The sequence below is a fragment of the Equus asinus genome, chromosome 5 (genome assembly GCF_041296235.1).
Source record: "Equus asinus isolate D_3611 breed Donkey chromosome 5, EquAss-T2T_v2, whole genome shotgun sequence".
NCBI lineage: Eukaryota > Metazoa > Chordata > Mammalia > Perissodactyla > Equidae > Equus > Equus asinus.
In genome coordinates this window covers 107,574,417-107,601,324 of record NC_091794.1, presented here as the reverse complement: position 1 = coordinate 107,601,324, position 26,908 = coordinate 107,574,417, and the positions used below count along the sequence as shown (strand labels likewise).

The 26,908-nt window shown below is 38.0% G+C and overlaps 1 protein-coding gene across 6 annotated transcripts in view; it reads right to left on the bottom strand.

Moving 5' to 3' along the window:
- The window catches only part of RERE (arginine-glutamic acid dipeptide repeats), a 403,675-nt gene that overhangs the window by 211,996 nt on the left and 164,771 nt on the right, over positions 1–26,908 (bottom strand). For 4 of the 6 annotated variants that reach the window (XM_044769612.2, XM_044769615.2, XM_044769614.2 and 1 more), the window contains 2 exons: positions 23,881–23,951; positions 14,231–14,356 (listed from right to left, as the gene is read on the bottom strand). In XM_044769612.2, coding sequence (XP_044625547.2) covers positions 14,231–14,356; positions 23,881–23,951 — 197 coding nt within the window. The remainder of the gene's footprint in view (positions 1–14,230; positions 14,357–23,880; positions 23,952–26,908) is intronic. The other 2 variants (XM_070511161.1, XM_070511162.1) reach the window with 1 other exon arrangement.

Here is a 26,908-nt window from a genome sequence, read left to right as displayed (position 1 = left end):
CTGTAAAGCAAGTGAGTTTCACTGTAATTTTGTAAATAAACATTTCACTGGTTTTGTTGTTTGTCTGTTTCTTTTTTGGTGAGGAAGACTGGCCCTGAGCTAACATCTGTTGCTAATCTTCCTCTTTTTGATTGAGGAAGATGGTCCCCGAGCTAACATCTGTGCCAATCTTCCTCTACTTTGTATACGGGACGCCACCACAGTGTGGCTTGACGAACGGTGCTAGGTCCACGTCCAGGATCCAAAGCTGTGAACCCCAGGCTGCCGAAGCAGAGCACGTGAACTTAACCACTATGCCACCAGGCCAGCCCCTCACTGTATTTTTTCTAAGTGATCAATCCCGTCGACAGTTTTCCAGTCCATCTCCTCTGCTCAACTCACTGCCACAGTATTCAGCAGTCATTGTGAGGATAATTATATTTCCTCAAGAAACAGCAGGAAGGCGTCATTTCATCTAAGCAGGAAACAAGACCAAAGGTTGTCTAGGTCTCAGCCCTTCTGCCTTTCTCCTCAAAATACAAAAGTGTAATATGACTCTTTCTTTCAGTTACAGCAATATGCACACAAGAATTCCAACTGTACTCAAGGCAGCTTAATAAGACAAGTAGAAAACTTAGATTGTGTTCTCCAGATTATTGTGACAGGATACCAGTGTATATTCTAAAGACTTCCTCACTGGAATTATAAAGTGTATAGTGAATCAGCCTGATGTAATGCCACCTCTCTCTCACACCTGAACAGACCACCACCCATGTCCTTTACTTACTCATTTAACCAAAATGAACAGGACAGAGAGTAGGAGCTGTGAATTTGGTCAGGGGGACAGGAAACAAAAGACACAGAGTACACTGCAAAAAGCAGCACAACAGAAGATCAGGCCAGGGAGAAAGACAGCACAGAAGAGAAAACAATTATCTGTAGGAAGACTAGGTTGCCTACAGTAGGTGACAGGTGGGACCTGAAGAGCATTTCCAGCCCTCGAGCACATACAAAATCATGAAGCTAGGCATGGAGTGGGCTGCAACGTTCAGAAACAGCATCTCTCTCCAGAGATTCTTTCACACTGGAACTCAGCCCGAGATTCACTTCTCCCAGGTGAGCTCTCCCACACCACAGCCTCTCCATGGCAGCTTTGCACCCACCATGGCTGGATTCCATATCCATAAGCCACTTCCAATGCTTTGTCACTGAAGTGGACCACACAGTTTTCAAAGACCTCTCTCTCTCTTTCCTTCCTTTCTTCATTAGCCTCCCTTCCCTCTCAACTCTCTCCCCTCCACACTAGATAAAAGGATTTTAAAATCTGATCAGTTTTCCAGGGAAGCAGAAATGTGATTTTATACAGTTCTTTAGCCTTACCTCTTGGTTCTGCTACAGGGACCAACATCTCTTACCAAAGCTTTGTCTAGCTGACCATGTTCTTCCTGAGGCTGAATCAAAAAATCTTTTATAAACAGTACTGTCTCCACCAGAAGAATATCAACTACATCACACCACCAATTTTGAAACACTGAAGCAGAGTTGTATCTCCCCTCAGACAGACTGTAGAAGGGCAGAAGGCTTCAAACTTCACCTAGAAGATTCCAACTGTGCTAGTCCAAGGGATAAGTCCAATTATGCTTCCACATGACAACGCCTCCTGCATAACTTCTCCCAGCCTGGCAGATAATGGCAGAGGGTTACCCGCAAAGGCTCTTCCTTCTCTTCACTCCCTAGCCTTTGTATTATACTGAGTCCAGTTATACCACCAACACTCAACAAGCAGTACTAGTTTCTTTTTTCTCTTCTGGAAGCTCACAAGATGGGGCTTCTTTCTTTTTCAACTGGTTGGCTGAAATCATACCAGCCACCTAACAAATTAACCCCCTGCCCCCAATTAAAAGCTACAAATCAAAAACAAAAAACACCAAGTCAACTTCTTGAATAATTTTCTTCATGAGGGAAGAATAAGAAACTCAGTGTACGTTAATCAGTGTCAGGTTGACATAATATGCCGAATGCACTTCATGCTTGCTAAGGGTGTCACTAAAATAATCTGTTAGCCACCCGTCCACAGAAACAAAAGTACAAAAGAGAAAACAAAACAAAGAAACGAGGTTAAAAAAAAATGTATATATGTGCCCAACACTCTCTAGTAACTCCAAAAGACACAAAGCCACTTAGGCAAAAGTAAATCACAAATCTCTTCCAGAGCATTGTAAAATGGCAAGGAATTATCCAAAGGGCTCCACCAGCCAACTGAATAATTTTAATACAAAATGCCTAGCAAATCTCCCTATGCTGCCGACAAATCACCAGCTGAGGCAAATCCCAGATAATGAAACATTGCAAGAAGGGCTCTTTTTTATAATTTAGCCCATCAAGGAGTGAGTATTGGTTCTTGTTTTCAGCAGGAGAGAATGTTATCTTCAGCCTTAACAGCTCAGTGACAACACCAAGGAATTTAATCACAGTGCCTGACCTGCCATGCAATCCTTAAACTGTAACCTTGGATTCTTTGTCATGCCTCATCCATTCCTAGAGAAGCCCTGGTCTCCTGGATGTGTCTTCCCTACTTAACCCACAGTAACCATAGCAGCATTTCAAGTTATACAGATTAAACATATCCGTCAATTACCATTTGCCAGCTGTTTTTCTTTTAAATAATTTTAACAATACATCAGATCTTTGTACAGTCCCACCTTGTTTGTTAACAAATCTGCTTAGTATCTTAAGAGCAGACTGATATTCAATCATAATGATTAAGTGTGCCTATCTCTGGACCTCTGTGGACATTTTTAATACATCCAAAAAGACGCTACTAACAAAAGGAAGAGCTAGGAGGAAGCAGTATAGATACCAACCATTATTTCCTCATTCCAACCTGAAAGATCAGAAAGTCTCTAAACTTTCAGGACAAATTAACCAAATATTAAATTTAGCAGTAATGCTAATTTAAGAGTATTCCTGCATCTTCAGATACTAGAAAAATATTCAAAACAAAAAAAATGTTTAGACTGAAAACAAGCCAATGATTTCTGATTGAAGTACAAACCAAACTGCTCTCACCCCTGACAGAACATTCTGCACTCCGGTTACACTACCCTAATACTCCACTAACAGCATTCAGCTTTCATTTTGTTTTGGCCAATTAGCTCCACCTTCCACTGTGTGTGAGAGTGGGAGTTGGGGGTGGCCATTTCTGCTGATGATTTACCCTCGGATGCGATTCCAAAGGCATCCCTCCATGATCCTTTGGATCAAGGGACCATACTTCCAAGGGCTTCAGGTCCAAGGTTACCACACACATCTTCTACTATGGGATACCAAAGGCATCTGACAGTTGCCTTTTTAGGTCCTTCCGCTTTTCTGTCCAAATTCTAAATTGTTACAAGGCCCTGGGGCAGTGCAGCAGCATACTCCATTCTATTCAGGCATCAAGGAGAACCATCACTGTGAAGAGGCTGCAACTAAGGGCAGCAGCCTCACAACCAACAATACACCCCTCTGTGTGGAGATGAACCACTTTTCTGTTGTAAGAGCATGGCAAGCTCCAAGCTAATAAAGATTCAAAAGGCCAAAGCCCAGAGTTTATAGACCAGACATCAAGTAAATGAAAACGAAAACATAATAAAACAGGCTCATGCTATGTTAGCTGAAAAACTGATATGTATGTTGTATGAGTTCCATAAGTCCATGAGAATCCCAACAGGCAAGGAAAAAAATTAAACTTGAACCATATATTGATATCTCCTCACTTAAATCACAGCTAGGACTACTCTCTTGGTCCTACACCTCTCATTTTCACGGGAGGTGGAAGTTGAGGTGGAAAGACTTAAAAAAACTTCTTTCTCAAAAAATCAACATGCGTACCAGGTTTTCCTGGCTAGTACTGGGCCGTCTGTCTCGGGACTGCATTAAGTGCTATACTTCATGGTGATGGTCTGGCCTCATTCAGTCACACTTAACATATTCCTTTAAAGAAAATCCTTCTTTACCTTATTTTTTTAAAAAGTAATGTGCTTTTCTTCCTGTCTTGTAAAAAGCAAACTATTAATTCAATGGTTAAGGAGCAACTTCTCACAGCCAGGAACTGTTCTAGGCACTGCAAACAAAAATAAGAATGAAACACAGCACCTTCATTCAATCTAGTCAAAAGGACAGACTGTTTATATAAAGTAGCCAAGGCATAATGTTAGGGACACTGGCTGACCATATCTCTCAGAGAGGAGCAACAGATGGTGAGGTGGGGGAAGGAGAGGACTAATGTTTATTTTTATTTCAACACGTATCTTAAATTTTTTAACAGATTCATTTTCTGGATTATCTAGTTTATAATTTCATTAACAGAATTTAGAGCTATATGATTTTGACTCTGAATAAGTTTACATATAATCAAACAACTAAGTAGTACTACTCTAATTATTGCAAGCTACTAAATAAATAACATAAATCTAATGCCACATTTGAGTCAGGTAAGAGCAAAGTCACACTGTAGCAAGATATACTTACACTTATTATCTCAGCGATAATGATGAAAATGAAAACAATAGATAGAAGAATTGAGTCATCACAAGGAACCCAGTAGTCTAAACATGCCATACACCATCCCCCAAACCCCCAGTAGTCTAGGCCATAAGCAACCAGTAACAAATTCATGTCACAAGTAGTTCTATCATTTCAGCAAAATATCATCACCCATTCTATTAAATTTATGTTGGTAGAATTTTATAGGTTTTGTAGTTTGGTTTGAATTAATTTATAAATTCTTTCTTAAAGCTGTATTAGGGATGTAAGCAAGCAGATTATACTTAATCTGTGCGTTGGGGAAGGTGGGAAATCAAGTAATATGGAAGAACCACAAAAACAGATACTCAGGTTTGAGAAAAACAGAGGTGCTGGAACTGCACCAAAAGTTCTACATCCTGTGAGGGACATGATCAGATGTGCATTTACAACAGTCACCAGAGTGGAGGGCAGATTTTCACTTGCTAAAGCTGGCTGCCAATCAGAATCTCCTGGGGAGCACTTGGAAAAACTATGGATTCCTGGGCCTCACTCCAGAACTAAGGAAATAATATTCTGGTTTTACAAGTCAGGAAAATGAGGTGCAGAGAGTGAGTAACTTGATCAGTAGTAAATATTGCCAACATGAATCAAACTAATAATAATCACAATTTCAACAGTAAAAATGTGTATTTTTTTAACCACGCCCATGATCTATTACTTCTAAGCAGCTTTTATCTCCTCTGGAGCCTAAAAGTGGAACAAAACACCATCACAAATTTTTCCTCTTTCTACAAAAAATCTGTAAATTCATAAAGTCATTATGTTGCTAAAAATGAAAACCATTGAGGGCTCACATGTTCTCTTCCACCCCCTACTTCTCTCTTTCACTCTTTCTTTCCTTCCTTCCATCTTTCTTTCCCCTTTCCTTTCCTTCCCCTCTCTTTCTTTCATTTTACTCAAAAATCCTGCATTTGAACTAATGGTGGGTGAATTTTGATCTATTTTTCAAAGACAGAGCAATTCAGTTTGAGTAAAAAAAAAAAAAGTGGTTGATGGAACCGGCCCTATGGCTGAGTGGTTGGGTTCACGTGCTCTGCTCTGGCGGCCCTGGGTTTTGCTGGTTCAGATCCTGGGCGCAGACATGGCACTGCTCATTAAGCTGTGCTGGGGCAGCATCCCACATAGCACAACCAGGAGGACCTATAACTGTAATATACAACTATCTGCTGGGGGGGCTTTGAGGAGAAGAAGAAGGAAAAAAAAAAGAAGAATGGCAACAGATGTTTCCTTAGGTGCCAATCTTTAAAAAAAAAAAAATTTGAGTGACATTCCACAATCACCACAGTAATTCAGGTATAAATAATCAATAGGAGGGCTGGCCCCATGGCCTAGGGGTTAAGTTCAGTATGCTCCACTTCAGCAGCCCATGTTCAGTTCCCAGGCATGGACCTACACCACTCAGCAGTGGCCATGCTGTGACAGCAACCCACATACAAAATGGAGGAAGACTGGCACAGATGTTAGCTCACGGTGAATCTTCCTCAGCAAAATAATAATAATAATCAATAGGTGCTAATATTAGTGGATGAAAATTTGATGAATAACAGAATATTTACATGGTCGCAAAGTTTCTCCTAACAAATTATTTATTAATTACAAAGGGAAAGTTAATAACTTATCCAAGTGATCCAAGTTAACATGACCAATAATATGACAAACTGATAACACATGCCCTCTAAGGTAAGGCACTTAGGTCACAATACCACTAATAGTCCTGCCCAAAATGTATAACCTAAATCTAATAATTAGGAAACAGCAAAATACAAAAAACTGGACTGTCTTCTCAAAAAGCAAACATGTCAATGTCATGAAAGACAAAGAAAAGCTAACGAACTGTTCCGTATTAAAGGAGACTAAAGAAACATGATAACTGGATATAAATGTGATGCTGGATTGGATACTAAGCCAGAAAAACAAATTGCTATAGAGGGCATTATTGGGAAATATGGTAAAATGTGAATGTCTATAGATTAGATTAGTACTCTATCACTTTCAAATTTCCTGATTTTAATAATATAGTGGCTATATAAATGAATGTCCTTGTTCTTAGGAAATAAAGACAAGTATTCAGGAGTAAAGAGTCAAGATGTCTGCATTTTACTCTCAATTCAGAACAATGGAATAGAATAGAGAGCCAAGAAACAGACCCATATAAACACAGTCAACTGATCTATGACATAGGAGCAAAGGCAACACACGGAGAAAAGACAGTTTTTTCAACAAATAGTGCTGAATAACAGGACATCCACATGCTAAAAAAAAAAGAAGAAGATGAATCTAGACACAGACTTTATGTCCTTCACAAAAATCAACTCAATATGGATCACAAACCTGTAAAACTCTTAGAAGATAACATTTAGATTTTTCTCCTAAAAATCTTTTTTTTAGGAGATTTAAGGTCTTTAAGGAGATTTTAGGAGATTTTTAGGAGAAAAATCTAAATGACCTTGGGTTTGGTGATGACTTTTTAGATTCAACGCCGAAGGCAGAATCCATGAAAAAAAGAATTGATAAGCTAGACTTCATTAAAACAAAAACTTCTGCTCTGCAAAAGACACTGTCAAGAAAAGGAAAAGACAAGCCACAGACTGGGAGAAAATATTTGCAAAACACACATCTGATAAGGGACTGTTATCCAAAATAGACAAAGAAGTCAACATTCAACAATGAGAAAATAAACAACCTGTTAAAAAATGACCCAGAGACCTTACCAGACACCTCACCAAAGAAGATATACAGATAGCAAAAAAGCATATGAAAAGATACACCAAATAATACGTCATCAGGGGAATTAAAAGAAAAATGGGATACCACTACACACCTATCAGAATGGCCAAAATCCAGAACATGGACACCACCAAATGCTGGCAAGAATCTGGAGCAACAGAAATTCTTCATTCATTGCTGGTGGGAATATAAACTGGTACAGCTACTTTGGAAAGCAGTTTGGTTGCTTCTTAGAAAACTAAACATACTCTTACCACACAACTCAGAAATCACACTCCTTGGAACTTACCCAAAGGAACTGAAAACTTATGTCCACACAAAAACCTGCACACAGATTTTATAGCAGCTTTATTCATAATTGCTAAAACTTGGAAGAGCAAGATGTCTCTCAGTAGTTTAACGGATAAACAAACTGTGGTACATCCAAACAATGGAATATTATTCAGTGAAAAAAAGACATAAGTTATCAAGCCATGAAAAGACACAGAGGAACATTACATCAATTGTAACATATGTACCACTCTGGTAGGGGATGTTGATAATAGGGTAGGCTCTTCAAGTGTAGGGGTAAGGAGATATGTGGGAAACCTTTATACCTTCGACTTAATTTTGGTGTGAACCTAAAATAGCTCTAAAAAATAAAGTTTATTTAAAAAATGACAAGTATCTGACATTCAATCTAATTGTACAACATGAGATCAAAGATAAAAACAGAAAATGCCAACTTCAAAATGTGAGGGATAATAACTTCTATAGACTCTGAAAAGAGATTGATTAACCTTAGGTGTATTACTTAAACTTCACTCCGGTCCCTAAGAAAATTCTGGTACTCCATTGAAGGCCTTGATATTTATAAGAGATATTGCCACCGAAAGTACTATGATATTCTAACATGAGGGGTTAATGCTAAAAACAAAGTTAAGCTAAACAAAGCTGCAAGCTCTACTTCCATGTGCTGAAATGTCTTTGGCAATTTATATCAGTAAAACTAATTCTGGAGAACTTGTAAACCCTGGGAACTCCACATACTCGCTTAAATTTTTTTTTTCAAACAGTATGAAACAGCCCAAAAAGGCAAGGTTGAAAGGCCTAACAGTGCCTTTAAGTAATAAAGGGCGATGCATTATCCCTGAAAGAAAAGGAAACTCAACAAAACTTGAAAGTAATGATTACATCTCAGACAGACCTATGGTAACAAAACAACTGCTTAAATAGTAGGCAGTTTTATAAAATCATAAAGTTATTCAAATCTATGCTCTGAAAATGTGGCTTGATGTCCCTTTTGTAAAGAAGGAGCAGAGGAATATGATGGAAAGACAGCCTTAAGAACAAATAAGTGACAATTAGCGTTTATGGGGAGAGTAGGGTAGGAAAACAACCGCTCCAAGTGAAAGGGACTCATCTGGAAGCGGGTTATATGATCTAATATTAATATTGGTCAGCTGGGTGTTTTAATAACTTTTAAACTTACTACACTGAAATTCAACAGCTACTAATCGTCTTTCCTTTAGGGTAGCTGGATTAATCCCAGCATTTGTATTGGCAATTTTTCTGAAAATGCAGCCATTTTTAACACCTTTCACTACAATCAAATATAAAAGGCAATGGCTATTTTTGGCATACTTAATGTCAATTGGGAAAGCCACAGTAAATACTGAAAAAGCAGAATATCCTCAGAAACTCCTGCAGAACTAAACAAGCAACCAGATTAGAGTTCTTTCTTAGCAACAAGTAGGTAAGAAATATAATCAGCTTTATTTTTAAAATAGCATTTTGTAATAAATAGTTGCTTTCAATTATTAAATGATACCAAAGTCCCAAATATTAAAAGTACCAGTGTTACCAATGGAATACTACTCAGCCATAAAAAAAAAGACGAAATTGGCCCATTCACAACAATGTGGATGGACCTCGAGGGCATTATGTTAAGCGAAATAAGTCAGTCAGAGAAAGACGAACTCTATATGACTCCACTCATAGGTGGAAATTAGTATATTGAGAAGGAGATCTGATCGGTGGTTACCAGGGAAAAGGGGGGGTGGGGGGAGGGTACGGAGGGGGAAGTGGTGTACCCACAACATGACTAACAAAAATGTACAACTGAAATTTCACAAGCTTGTAATCCATCATAACATTAATAAAAAAAAAAATAATAAAAAAAAAAGTACCAGTGTTACAATGATGCTTAAAAACGATAAATGACTTATATGAACAAAAATTATACTGCTTTCACAGTGGTTTGAGGTACAGTCACAAAACTTTAAACTAGATACTAAGCAAACAATTCTCAGCTTTTAAAGAAGGAAATGGTGCACCACATGGGGCAGCTAAAGAAACATTCCTTACGAGTCAAGGAAAGTTGCAAAGAAGAGTGGAAAGAGCAGTAACCAGAGACCCGAGAGACCCAGCTTTGGCCTAAGCAGCCCCCGAACCAGAGGATTTGGGGAAAGCCTCGGAGCCCTAGCTTCCTGCTCTGTGTTACTGGAGCAGCTCTGTCTAGATCAATGCAGTGGATTTACTCCAAGGGAAACGCAAAGCCCAATTTCTTAGATGCACAAAGTTTTACACCTGAAACAAACACACAGAGACTAATAAACACAACAAACCACAGGAATGATTTTTCAAATGTATATAGATACTATTAAGATGAATGAAAAGAGAACTCACAGTAGCTGTTGGTCATGCATTTTTAAACCAAAGGATGCTAAAGACATGACCACCACAAATGGTAATAAGAAAACAAAATTTACTGATACTAAAAAGAGTTCTCAAACCATACTGTTAACACCACTGTCCATTTATTCAGGGTTAAGGGCCAGCCTGTAAAACTCTCAGTGGCAGAAGGCTTCGACTCCACCCAGTGAACAAGCAGCAATGTTAGCTCAGGAACTCTCCAGTACAGCAGAGGCAAAGGCGGGCATCAGGCAAGGAGCACCCGGGCAGCAGAGCCGTCAGCGTGAGAGCAATGGAGACTGCACAGGCCAGGGGGCGTTGCGAGTTAAACCTCAGTCCTGCCACTCACTAAAAGCAAGATTTTATCCAAATGTAAACCTCAAGTGTTCTCCTCTGCAAAATGAAGTTAAATACCACGGACTGTTGTGATTAAATGGGTTAAACTATGTGAAGAGAGGAGCAGAGTTCCTGGGCACAAAGTACATACTCAGCGTTAGTTTACTTCCTTAATAAACAGCTTGCTGATTTGAGATTTTAAATGACCCATCGATTCTTAATATTAGTTTTCAGATTTTTTCAACATTTTAGGAATCTACTGATTAGCACCCATAGTTGAAAAGTATACTCTCTCTAGAAAAATGCAGATATATACATAAGACTTTGCAAGCAATTTCAGAAAGTTCATAGACCCTCTTAAACTCAAGGAGACCACCTAGGGGCCTAGAAAATCTGGAAAATTAATTATTTAAAACTTGAATTTGTATGACACAAGTCTATATGATAACAGATAATGTTAAATGAATGCTTATTATATGCTTCATATCATGCTAAGCAATTTAAGTAATTATTTCATTAATCTCTGCAACAACCCTAAGGTAAATAGTAGTATTATACCCATTTTATAAGTGAGAAAACTAAGGGTTAGAAAGGTTAACTTGTCCTATGTTACACAGTAACATGTGAAGAGAAAAAAAAAATGCTCTCTAAAGGATAATGCACCAAAAACAAAACTAGTAGTTAAAAAAAATGACTGAAATAAAATAGCTCAACCCACTATTACAGTAGTACTGTCTTATTTATATATGTCAGCCACTCAACAGAGGTCTCAAACACACAAAAAGATATGACTGAAAAATAAAAACGCAGGGCCAGTACAGTGACATAGCAGTTAAGTTCACGCACTCTGCTTTGGCAGCCAGACGTTCACAGGTTCAGATCCCAGGCACAGACCTATGGATCGCTTGTCAAGCCGTGCTGTGGCAGGCGTCCCACATATAAAATAAAGGACGATGGACACAGATGTTAGCTCAGGGCCAATCTTCCTCAGCAAAAATTAAAATTAAAATAAATAAAAATTAAAATGCTAAATAGCTAAATATCCTAACCAGCCCTTGATTTCCTAGCAAGGAAGAGGATAGGTGCAACTCACAAGAACTTCAGCCTGCAGGGCCGCAACCATGACAAGGGAAGTGAGTGTGCATTTTAAGTCCCCTTAAATGGCTGCACCTTTTCTGCCTTGGATAGAGTTGCTGTTATACCATTTAAATCACCTGATACTGGGAGCAGCTGCGGGTGGGACGATCATCTCTCCCAGTCTAGGGAGGATCTGGACAATGTTTTCCTTGCCTTCTCACCTCCCTAACTACCTTGAATTACCAGTAAACACAGAACTTTTTGTTAGAAAACATCCAAGCTAATGGATTCTCAGTAAAAATGTTGCCTTTATAGGACAAATACTTTAAAAATTAACAGGTAAGTTAAAAATTTACAAAATTAAATCCTATGAGTTGATGCCAACATTAGTGTAGAAACACAGATCACATACACCTCAACACGCAATGAAAGTTAAATTATGATGCAATCAATGTTATCCTATAAAAACTAAATTAACAAAAATAGTCTATTAGGGAAGACATCTGGTGCATCATGGCAAGAAATGTTAATGATATTGTCTGCAACCCTGTAATCAATTTTTTCTCCCAGCAGCTCTCTCATTACACTATATTAGATCTGTGTGCATGCAGAATTTATGAGAGCTCCACACATGGAGGGGAGCGCTGCCAACTGGATCCAATTCAGATCCAGCACAAATGACTTTGGCAGCATGAAGCGTTGTTAAAGAACAATCAATACAGTTAGCTTTATGCAGCATCATTTTGACTGAAAGAAGATTTATTATCTTATTATAGAATCTTCTCAAACCTACATATGATGGTATTTGAGTGCACCACCAATTATGAACTTATTTAAATCCCCAGTGGATACAATACTTTTACTGCTAAAAAAAATAACTACTAGTTATTACTAATGCTAAAATAAAATTTACTAAAAATCAATGTTATTACGGGCAAAATTTAAAATCTATTCAGCAAATCCTGGTTAGTGAGTAGTATGGTAAATGACACAGTCTAATGATGACACCCACACTGATTAGAGAATAAAGTAAGAAAATATTGGCCTGAAAGATAAAATCATTTCTTAGATATGTATGGAAACAAGATAGTAACTGGTAAAGGCTGATGCTTTTGAAGTAGGTAGTCAAGTTGGGGCTCTAATTTGTCCCTTAAAATGTCAATATATCTCTCTAGGGATTAAAATTATACTTTTATCCACAACAGTGGGTTTTATAGTCCATTGCGAATGGCTATTATATCAAGAATTACAAGGCTACCATAATGTGAACCTTTTGTCTAGTCTAATCCTTGATAAATTATACCTGAGACTATCTAAACACGAAACTGTTGTTGTGACAATTATTCCTGATTTTGTTACAATTACTAATATTTCATCTCCATTGTCTCAGTCCTCTTCATTTTATGCATGGATGACAGCCTTAGCCACCTAACTGGAACTTTCACAGTCTTTCCCCACTCCACACCGCATACTGCTACTCAATGAATCTTCTTCAATAGTGATTTGCAAACCGGCTTGTCTGGAATAAAAGAGCCTACAAAGGCTCTCTTCTGCCTATTACATAAAATCATGGCTTGTCTAACCTTTAAGATCCTCTTTTATCAGGCCCCATTTTATATCCCCACCTCTGCTTCCCCAGACCCACTAACCTGCACTCTTCATTGACGTCCTGCGGTCATCTTCTCACAACTCCCAGCTTCACCAGGCTCACTGCCTAGGGTTGCTTATAGGGATAGGCTGATATGGGGCAGGCTAACACATACACCTGGAAGCCTCCACCAATCTGCCTGTCCACATGTTACTGATGTATCAAAAGCATACCCAGCTCCTCGAAACCTACCTACCTTCACAAAACTTTCCTAAGTGCTTTAGCCCTTTTGGAGCACTCTCTTTTCTTAATCTCAAGATATTAATATTCTACACTACAACTGAACAATTCATTATATACTGCCAGTATCTCGTATTGTGTGGGCACGTGTGAAGGCTATTCTCTTATATTATTTTCTAATTGAGAATGAGTTTGAGTCTCAGAGTCAGATTACACCAAACAAGAGAAAGATAGGTCTTAAACTTCTTCAGTGATTAACAGCAGTTGATGAGAACAATAAATACTTGTCTTTCAGAAAACTTGACCGTTAAATCCTCATAAAGGAAAACAAGGAAGACAGGTGTATACACAGCTTTCAGAAAAGGTGAGATACATGACACAAAAATAACCCTCGTGGATCACTAATACTGGGTCCTGTGTTCTAAAGGATAAAGCACTAAAGACATTTCCTCCTGCTGCATCTCACACACATCCCACATTACCCCCAGGTAACAGAGGAATTACCAGGGTACAGCTGAGACCACTATATCTAAACCCCAACCCAAGCCTTTCAAAGTGTTTATTCTATATCTAGCATTGGAGAAAAGCCTAGCTAGTTCTGAGCAATACTCTATAAAACATCACCTGAGAGGACAGCACCCAAAATAGTTTAGATGTGTGGGCCATGAGTCCCAATGATCCTGGGGAAATGCACATTCCACACTTGGACTCAAACTTACCCCCTTTTCTCCCCCATTTCAGTTGCCAACATCCATACTCGCTGCTGATTGCCAGCTCCTGCTCCTTGCAGCAGCCCAGCATGCTCTCTGCTGGTGCCAAAATACCCTATACCACCAAACCCCACCAACTTCTGGAACTGTCCTAGAGGGGTAAGGCAAGTCCCGTATTTTGCTTCCTCTGTGCATGTACTTGTTACTCCTTTAAAAACACACACAATACAGCACATTTTTTAAGGGGCTATGGGGAGGGAGGTAATATTCCTATTTTATACCCTAAGGGATATAAAATATTGATAGCTTTTAAAAACGGGATTCTCCTTACCCCTACAGGCCCTCTCCCGGCTTCAGAAAGATGTTGTGGTGGCTGTGATGCCACCGGCAGAGAGCATGCTGGGGGGTCACACAAAGCAGGAGTTGGAGATCTGCAACAGGCCTGGGAGTTGTGGACCTAAAAAAGAAAACAGTTTTAAGTTAACATGCCCAATGTCCCCTCATACCCTGGTTACTAGGGGCACTCAGCACACAAGCAAGTATCTGCACAAATCCTTTAGCAGATGGTCTCTGAAATCTCAGAGAATTTGTTCTACCACTAAAGTTAACCTTTCTGCATTTATCAAAGCTGTTTCTTTATTTCAGTGTGGATAAACATATGACCCTTCTGGCTCCACACTTTAATCTGGGTCCTGTCATAAAGCAGTATGGTGTGTGCCCCTCAAAATAACCAAGTTAAGATGTGACACAGTGCCAAGGCACAGTGACAGTGGCATGCTTTGCTTATAATAAAAACAAAAATCCAATGGTGTCAGATAAACACAACTGTAAAATGAACCACAAGTGGACAAACTGAGCTTTCAGAAGAGTTTCTAATGAGAGGTGCTAGAGGCATAAGACATGTACTTAGTAAGGAAATATTCAAGGCATTAAGGGGGTCAAACAAAGATCCTACCATTTTCTCAAAGTCCTAGTTTAATGTTGGAAAGCTAAAGACAAGGTAAAAAGGCTCAATACCAGAGGGAGAAAAGACACCGTTCAAATGAATTTTAAACTTCTCACAATGCCCACAAGGTAAGTATAATGAATAGGCACAGAGCATAAAGTTCAAAAAAGACTATTTCTTTTAGGGGCAAAATCAGTTTGGCATGAATCATGTCTTTTTTTTTTTTTTAAGAAATTCTGAAAACATTTAAAACCAGCAAAAGATTAAAGAACTTCTGAAAGCCAGCACAGTCCTCAAAAGTATCAAAAAAGATATCTCAGATAAGAGATTGAATACGTTCCCTTTCAAATATTCTAGAGTATACACATTTCCAAAAAACTAATCTAATTTCACGTGGTTTTAAATGAATTAAAAACTCCATACAATCCAACTGCTTAAATAAGAATCTCTGTTCTTAAAAGTTGTTTAAAAATTACAGATACACAAACTGCTTAATATTAAATCATTTTTAGGGAGTCTTGTTACATATAATTCCTTTTGAGAAAAATCACCCTCTAACAACTTCCTGTAATCCAAGATTTTAGTATGCTCCATTAACTACTTATTTTTATAAGTCTCTCTTAAGGAAACAAAAAAGACAAATCCCAGGAAAATATGCTAATATTAAGAATGTCTTCATTTGATGGTTTTCCTCCTTTACAGATCACCCCCTAGAGCCCATCCTAGGATCCAGAGAGTACACTTTTTGTGCTGTCTCTGACTCCCACTGCCTTAGTGACAATACATGATGACACCAAGTGTTAGTAGCCATAACATTCTCCGCCACACATCCCCCTCCTCCCCATAGCAGCACTTCAAAATTCCAAATCAAAGATTCAACAGTGCACTAGAATGTACAGTATAGTCAGTATTTTTTTACCATGAGCATCAAATAAAATGAATTTCTGGTCAATCTCTGGCACTAGGAATTCAATTAATCAGATCATTCAAATCAAGTGTTTTAAACAAAAAGACACCTAGTAAAGCATTTCATAGCACCTTGGCATTATTTTAAATATGCAAAAGTTCACGTAATTAGTAAAACATTTTAAGCATTAAAAAAAGACATCAAGCATATCGTTCTTATTTATGAATCAGAAAACACTGACAGTATCTCAGTTTTCCTAATTTTCTTTCAGTTCTTCTAATGTGTTTTTCTTGGAATATTTTGAGTTGGTTCTTAACACAAACATTTACATATACATACCAATTACAAATTTCCAGTTTTAAGGAATCAAGTTTAAATGACAAGACGTTACCAATATTCCTGCACAGAAGTTTTCTGCAAAAATCAAACTGTCTCAAACTTTCTTAAGCTCCTTTTAAAAAACAGTTAGAATTTTCCGCATTGAAAAAATTTCACATAAAGAGAACAGATTTAGTAAATAACATTCTTAGATATTTCATGTAACTATATATAATTAGACAAAACCTTTTCAGTAATTTCTTAGAGTCCGAAAATCCAAATAAATTAAGAGAAAATGAATTACCCAACTTCACATTAATCGTGAACCATTAAAACTTTAAATCCCATGTGGCCTATAACGACTATCAGTCATGAGTGAAAACAGACCACCGAGAAGCTGAGTAAATGGGGCCAATAAGATGCTCTGAGATTATTTATTCCCAAAGCTTCATTTTGATTTTCACTGACATGAACATCATCCTCTCCATCTATAAGTTGATATTCATATCATGCAAAAAGGTTGTGGTAGCTGAGAATAACTTCCAACGTGATTGCTCCATTAAGGGGAGCAGGGGGATGCAGCAGATATCCAACACCACCACCTCATGTGACTATGTCCATCAAACTCACAGCTAGGAGATTTCATCCTACTCTTGCCTTTTAAAGGATTAAATAAAATTATAAACTTCAAATTTGCATGTGAAAAGGAGATTTAGTCCTTGCACATACATTTATTATTGGTGGCTTACTCCAAACATAGCATGGAGTAAGTCCAATACCCGTTGTAGTTTATTACAACACTTATAGATAACAACTAAGCAACCAAGGCCTTTATTTTAAACAAAGCGGGCGGGGGGGGGGGGGGGGGGGGGGAGGGAGTGTGGCCTCCAGAAGAATACTCTAGCACCAAATCAGTAATGAACACCTTTTCTTGACTTAGAAATCACTGTACAACAAGAGTACCATTGCACTGATACTCACTCCTGACAGGCAAGAACAACTACACTAACAGAAAGGAGCAACTCCTCCCTTAAAGAATTCTCTCAGCCGAACATTCCATTATCTCTTTAAGTAATGCTTAATTTCTCACGCTATAAAATGAAAACACTTGATAATGCACTTGAAGGTTTTCACTTTGTTATCTAATACTACACTCAAGTCATAAAGCTGTAACTGGATGGTACTCACCTTTTTACAGGGAGCAAACCAAGATGGTAAAGAGAAAAAGCAAACTATAGAAAGAAATAAGCAATCGTGTAAGCCTAACTTGAGAGACTACGAAAAATAAAAACAGAAGAACAACCACTGTTTCACACACAAGCAAATCATTGTACTACAGGCATTTTTCACTATCGGCGGGCCGCCTCTGGGATGTTTACATATAGACTAAGCCCTCATTTATCTTTGCTAAAAGTCAGTAATACAGAAAATTCAAAACAGATTATAATAATGCCTAAAAAATGTTATGACTTTGGCTACATTCATGTAAACTTCCTGAAGAAAATAAGAAACTGAGTTTTAAAGTATTTTAAGAATAGAGTTTCAGGGGGCCAGGGCAGTGGCACAGCAGTTAAGTTCGCATGTTACGCTTCGGCAGCCCGGGGTTAGGCAGCTGGGATCCCAGGTGCGTGAGGACCTACACATTCCTTGTCAAGCCATGCTGTGGTAGGCGTCCCACATATAAAGTGGAGGAAGATGGGCACAGATGTTAGCTCAGGGCCAGTCTTCCTCAGCAAAATGAGGAGGATTGGCGGCAGATGTAAACTCAGGGCTAATCTTCCTCAAAAAAAGAAAAAAAATAGAGTTTCATAATTTAAATATAAAAAATAGTACAAACTGCAGGCTAACCAAAATACTACTCATTGCAAGCTAACTAAAGGTAAAGAAGTAGATCTCTTTGGCTTATTTAATAAACAGAAGGTTAATTTGTAGTTAGCGCAAAATATATGCATTGTATCAAACTACTACTAAACTTTTTTGAAAACTTTATCCAGTCAATTTTTTCCAGTGAAATGTTACTTCATTCAATACTCAACAAATATTTATTGTAGATCTTAAATGGGCAAGGCAATGTGCTAACTGCACAGTACACATCAATGAATAAAATAGGTGTGGTGTCTACGCTTACAAAGCTGAAACCTAGAGCAGCAACAGAACATCAACATCATGATCTTCTTTATTCTGTGGCCTGGGCACTGCACTATGCACTTTGTAGGCTTGATCTCTTCATCTAAAAACAACCTACCTGCAAGGTAGGTGCTTCACATCCCAACTTCAGAGGTAAATAAAGCAAGGTTAGAGGGTTAAGTGCCTTGCCCGAGGTCATGAAAGCAGCAAGTGACATAAGACACAAGCTGATGTCAAAATCAAGCTCTCGATCCATGTACTCTGTGATCCCTCATCTCAGTCCCAGAATAATATCTCAAATTCTGAATTAGCCATGTTCAAATTAATATGGATTTCCTGCCCTACACCCGGAAAAGTTTTTAATACAAGATTTACCTAATATGAAAATGAATGCCCATTTCCTGAATGCCCATACACCATACATTCAGTAATACAACACTAAGCTGGGATTAAATAATTGTGGTGTATCATGCACAAATAATAACTAACTCGTGTGAATATATGTATATGTGCACAAAGAATGTATGTTAATAAAGTCTCCCATATATCTGCTAGCATTATCTTTATAAAGGTCTCTAACAAAAAATGAAAAGATATAATTACTTATCCTCAATAAGTTTTCATTTCAAAGAAGGAAAAGCAGCTTTTAATTCACTTTGGAGAAACTCAATTTGGTGGAGAGAGGGCATTTTCAACGGTAAGTGGGACCTAAGCTGAAGATAATTTCTCTGAGCCCCTCTTTGTTGCACTGTGGAGATCAGCTTTTCGGGTAGGGTTATGGGTATGGACCAGGAATCAGAGAGAAATTCCAAATGTCCCTCTCCCAGCTGCTCACATTTGACAATGAAAGAAAGAGGGATAAACTATTGAATCTTGAATAACTTGGCCCCCACATTCACAGCAGTAATGGAGATGGGCCTTCTCCAAGTTAACTAGTGGTACCTACACATCCTTAACTCTTCCACATTCATAATCAGCACTTAGAATGTATGCTGTTAGGGACATAAATGGTAGAATAGTACATTCATCCATGCAGAGCCATAAAACTACATCGAGCCCTAAAGAGTCAACTGAAAATACCATAATATCCCTAATGACATATCACCAACTCCAAGGAATCTCTAGACTAGGTTTAATTTTAATGACAACTTTTCCAGTTTTAATAAACCAAATAGGAGCCAAAATGAATCAATGGTATTTGCTTAAAATAATATTTGTAATAATTACCATTCAACCTGAAAATTCATTTCATATAACTAACAGCTAAAGAATTAACAATTACGTAACTCTAAGAAACCAAAATCATATTTCTTTCCATTGCTTGAATGATAAGAACTCCCATGTAGAATACTAAAAGGAAGGCTTCAATTACTTATCTGTGAATGAAGAATTAGGTATAAACTACTATTAACAGCCCAAGAAGGAACTCCTTGGTGTTACATTAAATGAAAACTACTAATCTCAATGATCTTCCTGTTAAGTATTCTCAGAATCCATGATTATTTCTAGATAGCAAATTAACTCTATTATGCATAAGTCCTGAATTTCTATAAAAATAGAAGTTTATTGTTTTTTAGTAAAAGCAAAAAAAAAAAATCTTTCTTTTAGGACAAAAAGTGAATGGCTTCCTCCACATGAATCCTATTTAGTGTTCTCCAAAGAGGACTGACATCCAGTAATGCCCTGTCTGTCCAATTAGAACCTAAGATCACTGAGGGAAAGAACTGTATCTTACATTCTTCAGTCCCCCTTATGGTGCTGCGCTCAACAAAGAACACAAAGTAGGCCTTCAATAAATGTATGTCGAAGGCATTGATTACAACCCAAAACATTACTAATTGCACTCTGGGATATAATGCTCCTTGGTAATACTGACTCATTCAGGAAGAAAACTCTTAAAGCAAACTAAGTCACACAGTGACCTAGAAAAAGCTATGGGAGCACAGCACATTCAGAAAGGGGTGAAGGTGTTATACAAGGCTCTTTCGGATGCATATCCTGGAGATCTGCTCAAGCTGGCCCAAGAAAAGCGGCCTTTACTGAGAGGACACAGGATAACCTAAGAGTCCAATGGGAAGAAGCACCAGTACGGCAGGCCTAAGGAAAGTGCGAGGAGGAGTGCACTCTCTCGCTCCCTTTGGCCCGTCTACTGCTCTCTGCGCAGTTGCTCCAATCCTCTGCTTTTCCTGGCTTCCTGTCTTATCACACCAGCATGCCTACAACTTGTTTATCTGCCCCAACTCTCCACACTGAGGCAATTCTTGATTCATCCTTTCAGCTTTGCCCTCTCTGCTAACTGCTTCAGTCCCTCAGTTAATCTTTTCAACCCAGGCCACAAAAATTATAGATTGCCATTCCATATTACCATTCTTTCAAAAATCTAAAAGATTTTGCCAGCTACTTAAGTATTTAGTTCAGAAGCCTAAGGTGCAAAGCTGCCTTATTTAATCGGTGATCTCTCTTCCTTCCTGCTTCCAAACATATACTATTCATAATTCCACCTTACCTGTCGTGTTCTCTTGAGTTCCTGCTTTTGACTATTTGTTCCAGAGATACTTTTGTCTTTGTAGTCAAACAAACCCAGGTAAACACGCCCAATCACATGAACACTTCCTAAGAGAATGAAAGCTTCCAGATGGAACATATAATTCACTGCCCTTGAAAATGCTACTTTCAAAAACCTCAGTGCTGCCAGGAACTCAATTATTTATATCGTAATTTACACCATAGCATCCACTTACCCCAGTGAAAGTGTGGTCTCTAAATATATCTACCAATGTAGAATGGTACTGGCCTTATATGTCTTTTGATGGTTAAACATTAATAAAGTGGAAGCCAGTGGATCCCATCCCCATAGGTAAGATGACTGCATAACCTTTTATCCAAACAGGGACACATCTTAGAGTGAAAGGGGACGCTGTTTAATAGTTTGCCAGAACTACAGATGTAAACCCGCACACAGGGACAGCTATGTTCCATATCATGGACTCAGATTCTATAGGATGTAGTAGTAGAGCCTAGAAGACAATGCAAGTCCCCATATAAAATCCAGACTCTTCTTATCTCATACAGAACTAGTTCATGAAATGTTACCCAGGGTCCTCAGTTCAACAACTGGGCATCATGCTAGTCTTGGTAACTGGTCATAAATGTCTCCTATACCCACTTCTCAATTTCTTAGTTTCTGTTGTAACTAACGTTATCTTACTTAATATATACAATAAAGGGCATTCATCCAGTTCTTTTTATAGTCCCCAAATATACCTTATACTCAAAAACTCATATAGTAAAACAATTAATTCTAATTTACAGTGCAAACAAACACATATCTCAGTTACAACCCCATACCAAAAAAACCAACAAGATAAAATACATAATTAATCAACAACATTTCAAGGCTATTGGGTTTTGTTTCCCATTGCCCCACTTGCCACGCATGGTATTTGCTATGGGCAAAACCAACTCCAAATTCTTCCTTTTAAAATCTTGCAGAGAAACAAAGCATATTTCCTGCTGCTCACCTTTTCCCCTTACAGCTTGGGTAGGCTAAAGGAAACAAAATCTGTGATTATTCTCACCTACTAGGTTATCTTTTCATAAGTAGTACTGAGAACCAAGGAAAGAAGAGAAAGTAGGTATCCAGACAACAACTGCATTCCTTCCAGGGGCAAATATTTCATCATCTGTTATTCTTCTACAACTGTGAGTGTGTACTGAATACAGAACTCAAACGAAAATATAAGACATAGCAGTGTCTGACTTAGAAAAAGGTATCTAAACATATTACACTCCCTCTACACTGTTTCTGCAGACAGCTTTAATGTTTTATACTAGACCAATAGTGACAACAGAAGCTTCAGCTTTTATTGCTGTTAATATCCTGCGCAATTACTGTAACTCAGCAGGAACCTCTGCCCCAAACAGCAACTATCACATTGCAATCAGTATTTCATAAGAGACACTGTTCAAACATGAAGGAACCTGCTAACGTGAAAAAATTGTACAAAAAGGGCTCAGAATCTAATCGGTAAAAGAAAAATCTTTGCAATTTTATTTCACAGCTCTATCTTTTCCATGCTGCATTCATATTACGTTTGGTAAAAATCACACACAAAGACAATGAGCAGGGACAGAGCAGTAGCAGCAGTCACAAGCAAAAAGAAGACTCTTCAGGAAACAAGGCCACCACCCAGATTTTCAGATGTCAGGGCAGCATCTGTAAAAACTCTTTGGAAGGAAACATATAATAAATAGCAAAGACCTCTAAAATGGTAAAACTTCATGTTGACATAAAATCTGAATAGAAAGCATTTGATTTACAACATTAAACTGCAAAGCCATCTTGCAAAACAACCAGGGAAGTTAAAAGCAGCCTACCAAGAATAAATAAATCTTAGAAGTAAATGGCACATTTGACTTTCTTTTAAAACAGTAAGCATGTATTACTTATGAATGACATTTTAATAAGAAAAAATAAAGGGCATGCAACTTTTTAAATAACTAGCTAAATCAAACTATACTAATTGAATATTTGGTGTCATTAAAAATAATAAAAAGAAAACAAAGCAGATGCCAAGTTAAAGATCTCTTCAGACTACATTCCTTTAGACTGAAATATCACATACAACGTGTGTCAGAACACAAATAGTGTCAAAAGTTAGAAAGGCTTTTGGAAACAAGGGCATTCACTGATACCGATACATATCTCTACAGAGCTAAAGATTAGGATTTCTCTACACCTAAGAGTGTAGACAGTGCTTCACAATCAAGTATAAGCATCCCCTTTTTAAGATCTAAACATTTCAAAAAGATCCCCAAATGACAGTACTTTGACAGTATTTCACGTACCAACTGTTTGAGGAAAATACACAATAAACAGTGATTCTTAACTGTGTATTGTCATTAAATACGTGAATTTTTTAAATCACAGCAGCATATTAGTACATTTTAAAAGTAGTCATACAGACATGTGTGAGGTATATTTATTTATTTAAGGCTGAGAATGTTTATTTGCAGACCTTTGCGAAATCTCTATAGAAAGCCAAACATCCAAAACCCCAAGTGTGGGAACCACTGTTCTAAAATCAAGAAATTTCATACTGGGCAATATCAACACTTATGTCCTGGGAAAAGTTTTTAATGAGAAAGTACTGTAGCTGCACCATCCCTGAGCCAGACTTCCTTTCTCAAACCTCTACCACTAGGAGACCCCCCCCATAAAAGGTTACAGATACACTCCATACTCACTCAAATATCTAAGTAAATTATAGTTACCACCGAGAACTAGTCTCTGGCCCATTTACACCCTTTTTTTTCCAACTCATCATCAAATTCCAAATTTATTTTACTTCAGGCTCTTTATAATAGCTGAGAAGAAACAAACTACTTCAGAAACTTAAGAGAATCTCTGAAATTGTTATCAAAACAGTTACTAAAGGAATGAAAAACTTCAGAAATATTGTTTACAGTATAAGCTTTATTAACACTTAGTGTTACAAAACTGAAAAGACAAAACTGATAACTGCTTTATTTGAGTGCTACAGCCACCAGGCAGTTAGCACTCAGCAGGTGAACTGGTTATCAAGTCAACACAATGGAAAAGCAATCAAAAGAGACAGCCAATGGAACTGGAAAAAAAGAGAAGGTACAGAGTAGAATCAACAGCATATGAAAAAGTGCTTACCAGTTTGAAGTCTTGAATGCTACAGATGAAATACGGCGTGTTTGGCCTCCGACTCTCGATATACACACAGTCTTTAAAAGAAAAAGAAATTTTAAAACAATGGCAGTAACAGTTAAGGGAACAATGACAGGGCCCATAAAGCCACTGCATGAATAAATGACAAAGTACGCATCTTTCATAGAAAAAATTTTTTCAAAGGTAATATTAAATTACAACTAATTTTAAGCTAAAGGAAAACAGCCCTGGGATTCTTTTTGACCACTTCTCTGATAAAGAACTTGATAAAGCCTCAATTATTGTTTTCAGGGTTCCTGAAGAAGAGGGGAGGGGGGAATTCCATGGGATTATCCATATTCAAATGAAGAAATTAGAAAAAAGGGAATTTACTTGCTCAAGGTTACACAAAAAATCTTGACATATCTTATTCAGAGAGTTGTTCCCATGTCTTCACAAAGAGAAATGGCTTTGCCAAGTTCTACTTTATTTTCAATAAATATTTTGTGATGAAATAAATGAAATATGTAAAGAAGACTGGCCTGAACATGCTATTACTATAACCTTTTCACCCAAACCACGAAAGAGAAAGAAAACTAATCTAATCTCTTGTGGATAACTTGCTATTAAATTTTAACCTAAACGTATTTTACTTTCTAATCATAAAGAAAACTAAGGCAGTCAATCAGAGATGGAATGGAGTAAACCAAATTACATTTTCCTCAGGGAAGAAGCGAGTCTTCTTAAGTTACATTTGACGTGGCCATGGTTGGGTAATTATTTTTGATGCTCTCAACAGCTGGAATCTAAAGGGTTGCCTTTTAAAATGGCAGGTTAAGATACTTTCTTTTCTTTTTAAAGAAGCAACAATTTTAAGGGAAGTAGTGACTATAAAGGGACATAAAAACTCTCCACATTACAACCCAAGATCATCATAAAGCATAGCACAGGAAATCTATGTTTTATTTACTGAGAAGTAAAGGCATCTGCAGTCAATCAGATTTTCTAGGGAGTGACCATAATGCCCATATTCAAAATGCCATTTGTTTTATCCTTCCTCATGACCCTTCATAATGAATGTGTCTTGGAATAAGTCAGATGCTTGAGAACAGAGGCAGATTCTTCTACTGCCTCATTTCATGCATGTTAAGAGCCAAGAAAAACCAAAGGAACAGAGATTTGGAGTCATCCATCCAATGGACAGTCCAGTCCCACCACAAGTACTAGCAGACCCACTAAGGGAGATCATGAAGAAAGACCTCACTAAAGGGCACTTCATTTTAAGAAACTTCCTGAAAGACAGGAATTTTGCAGCCCAAAGTAATTCCAGAAAAAGAAGAAAGCTGAAAACCAATCATTCAGACATCCAGAATTTCCCAACTGATTTCTCTGTTCAGATGAAGACTCACAACAGAGATTCAATCCCTGAATCCATATAAAACAGCAGCTCAGGAATAAGTGTTGACTGAGCTTTCTATCTTGTTCCAGAGTCCAGGATACTAAATAACTGTTCAACCTTTAGGCAACATCCTTTTAACACACTAACCGCCTGAAGGGACAAACGGAGAACCTTTCCCACTGAGGCAGATATTTCTCTTCCTACCACCAATTTGCTATTCAAGTAAAAACAGAAGACACCCATTCCCTAAATAAAAACTTGCAAAGTTTTGGGACAATTCAAGGTTCTTAATTTCTGTATTCCAATCCCTGTTGTACCTACTACCGGTATTTCAAATCTCTAGATATCAATTATTTACTCATCTCTCTCAACCTGAACACAAATCAGTCTACATGCTCTATTCTTCCTATCACCTCCTACAGAAAGAAATATTTTCTATATCTCCTAACATAACACTGTCATACTTAGCTATTATTTACTGGCTTCAAAACTAACAGGTCACTTCCATGGGGGCCAGCCTAGTGGCATAGTGGTTAGGTTCACACACTCTGCATTGGCAGCCCAGGGTTCACAGGTTCAGATCCCAAGCACGGACCTACACGTTGCTCATCAAGCCATGCTGTGGGAGTGTCCCATGTACAAAAGAACAGAGGAAGACTGGCACAGATGTGAGCTCAGGAACAATCTTCTACAAGCAAAAAGAGGAAAATTGGTAAAAGATGTCAGCTCAGAGCCAATCTTCCTCACCACCCCTCCCCTAAAAAGAACCCAAAAAACTAGGTCACTTCCTAACTAATGACTTCTACTTTCCCAAAGCTCACATGATAAAACCTTGCAGCATTTAGTGGTCTGTTCCCACACCACATCTCATCCTCTCCTAGGCCGCATTCTCCAAAAGAAAGACCTTGTCCATGCCAAACTCTCTTTATTCCCTGATTCCAACAGTGCTTGCAACCTTATAATGAGTTACCTCCAGCAGCAGTAAATTCTCATGGTTCCTCTGTAAAAAAACAGCAATACCTCCTTTCTTTTATTAACATTGACAATTTACGTTCCCTGTTTGTTCAGTTACTTGGCAGTCAGATGGTCTGCACTGTCCACATTACTATCAATCTTTTGAGTTCAGAGAAACTTATTCACTTCTGCATTCCTGCACCCGCCAAAGACTAATGTCTGGCATCAGTGTTGGTAAAACTAGACAGAATTGAAGTAAATGACAGATACCAGATAGTGAGGACTATGTACAACTTTGATTTTTTTTTACACAAATATACTTACATCACTTTTCATAATCAATAAAATCATTATTACTATAAACTCTCTTACTCTAAGACATAAAGCAGCCATTAACTTGTTTATACAAATGCTTTCCAGAAAAGGGGAAAGAAGCTACATTCTTTCACTTCTCACTGCAAAGTTACATTCAGGAAAATGATTATCTGTAAATACACCCAGGTGTAACTCTTAGATTTAAGAGGAAAGGAATATGCTGGTATGTCAAGGATGACCACTGACATCCCTTTGCCTAATCACTTCTCAGCAGTCTTACTGGAGGCTGCCTGGGAGCCCTGGCCTGAGGAAAGAATGCTGCCATGAGGGAAAAGGCAATGTGAGACAGCAGATCCTTAAACATGA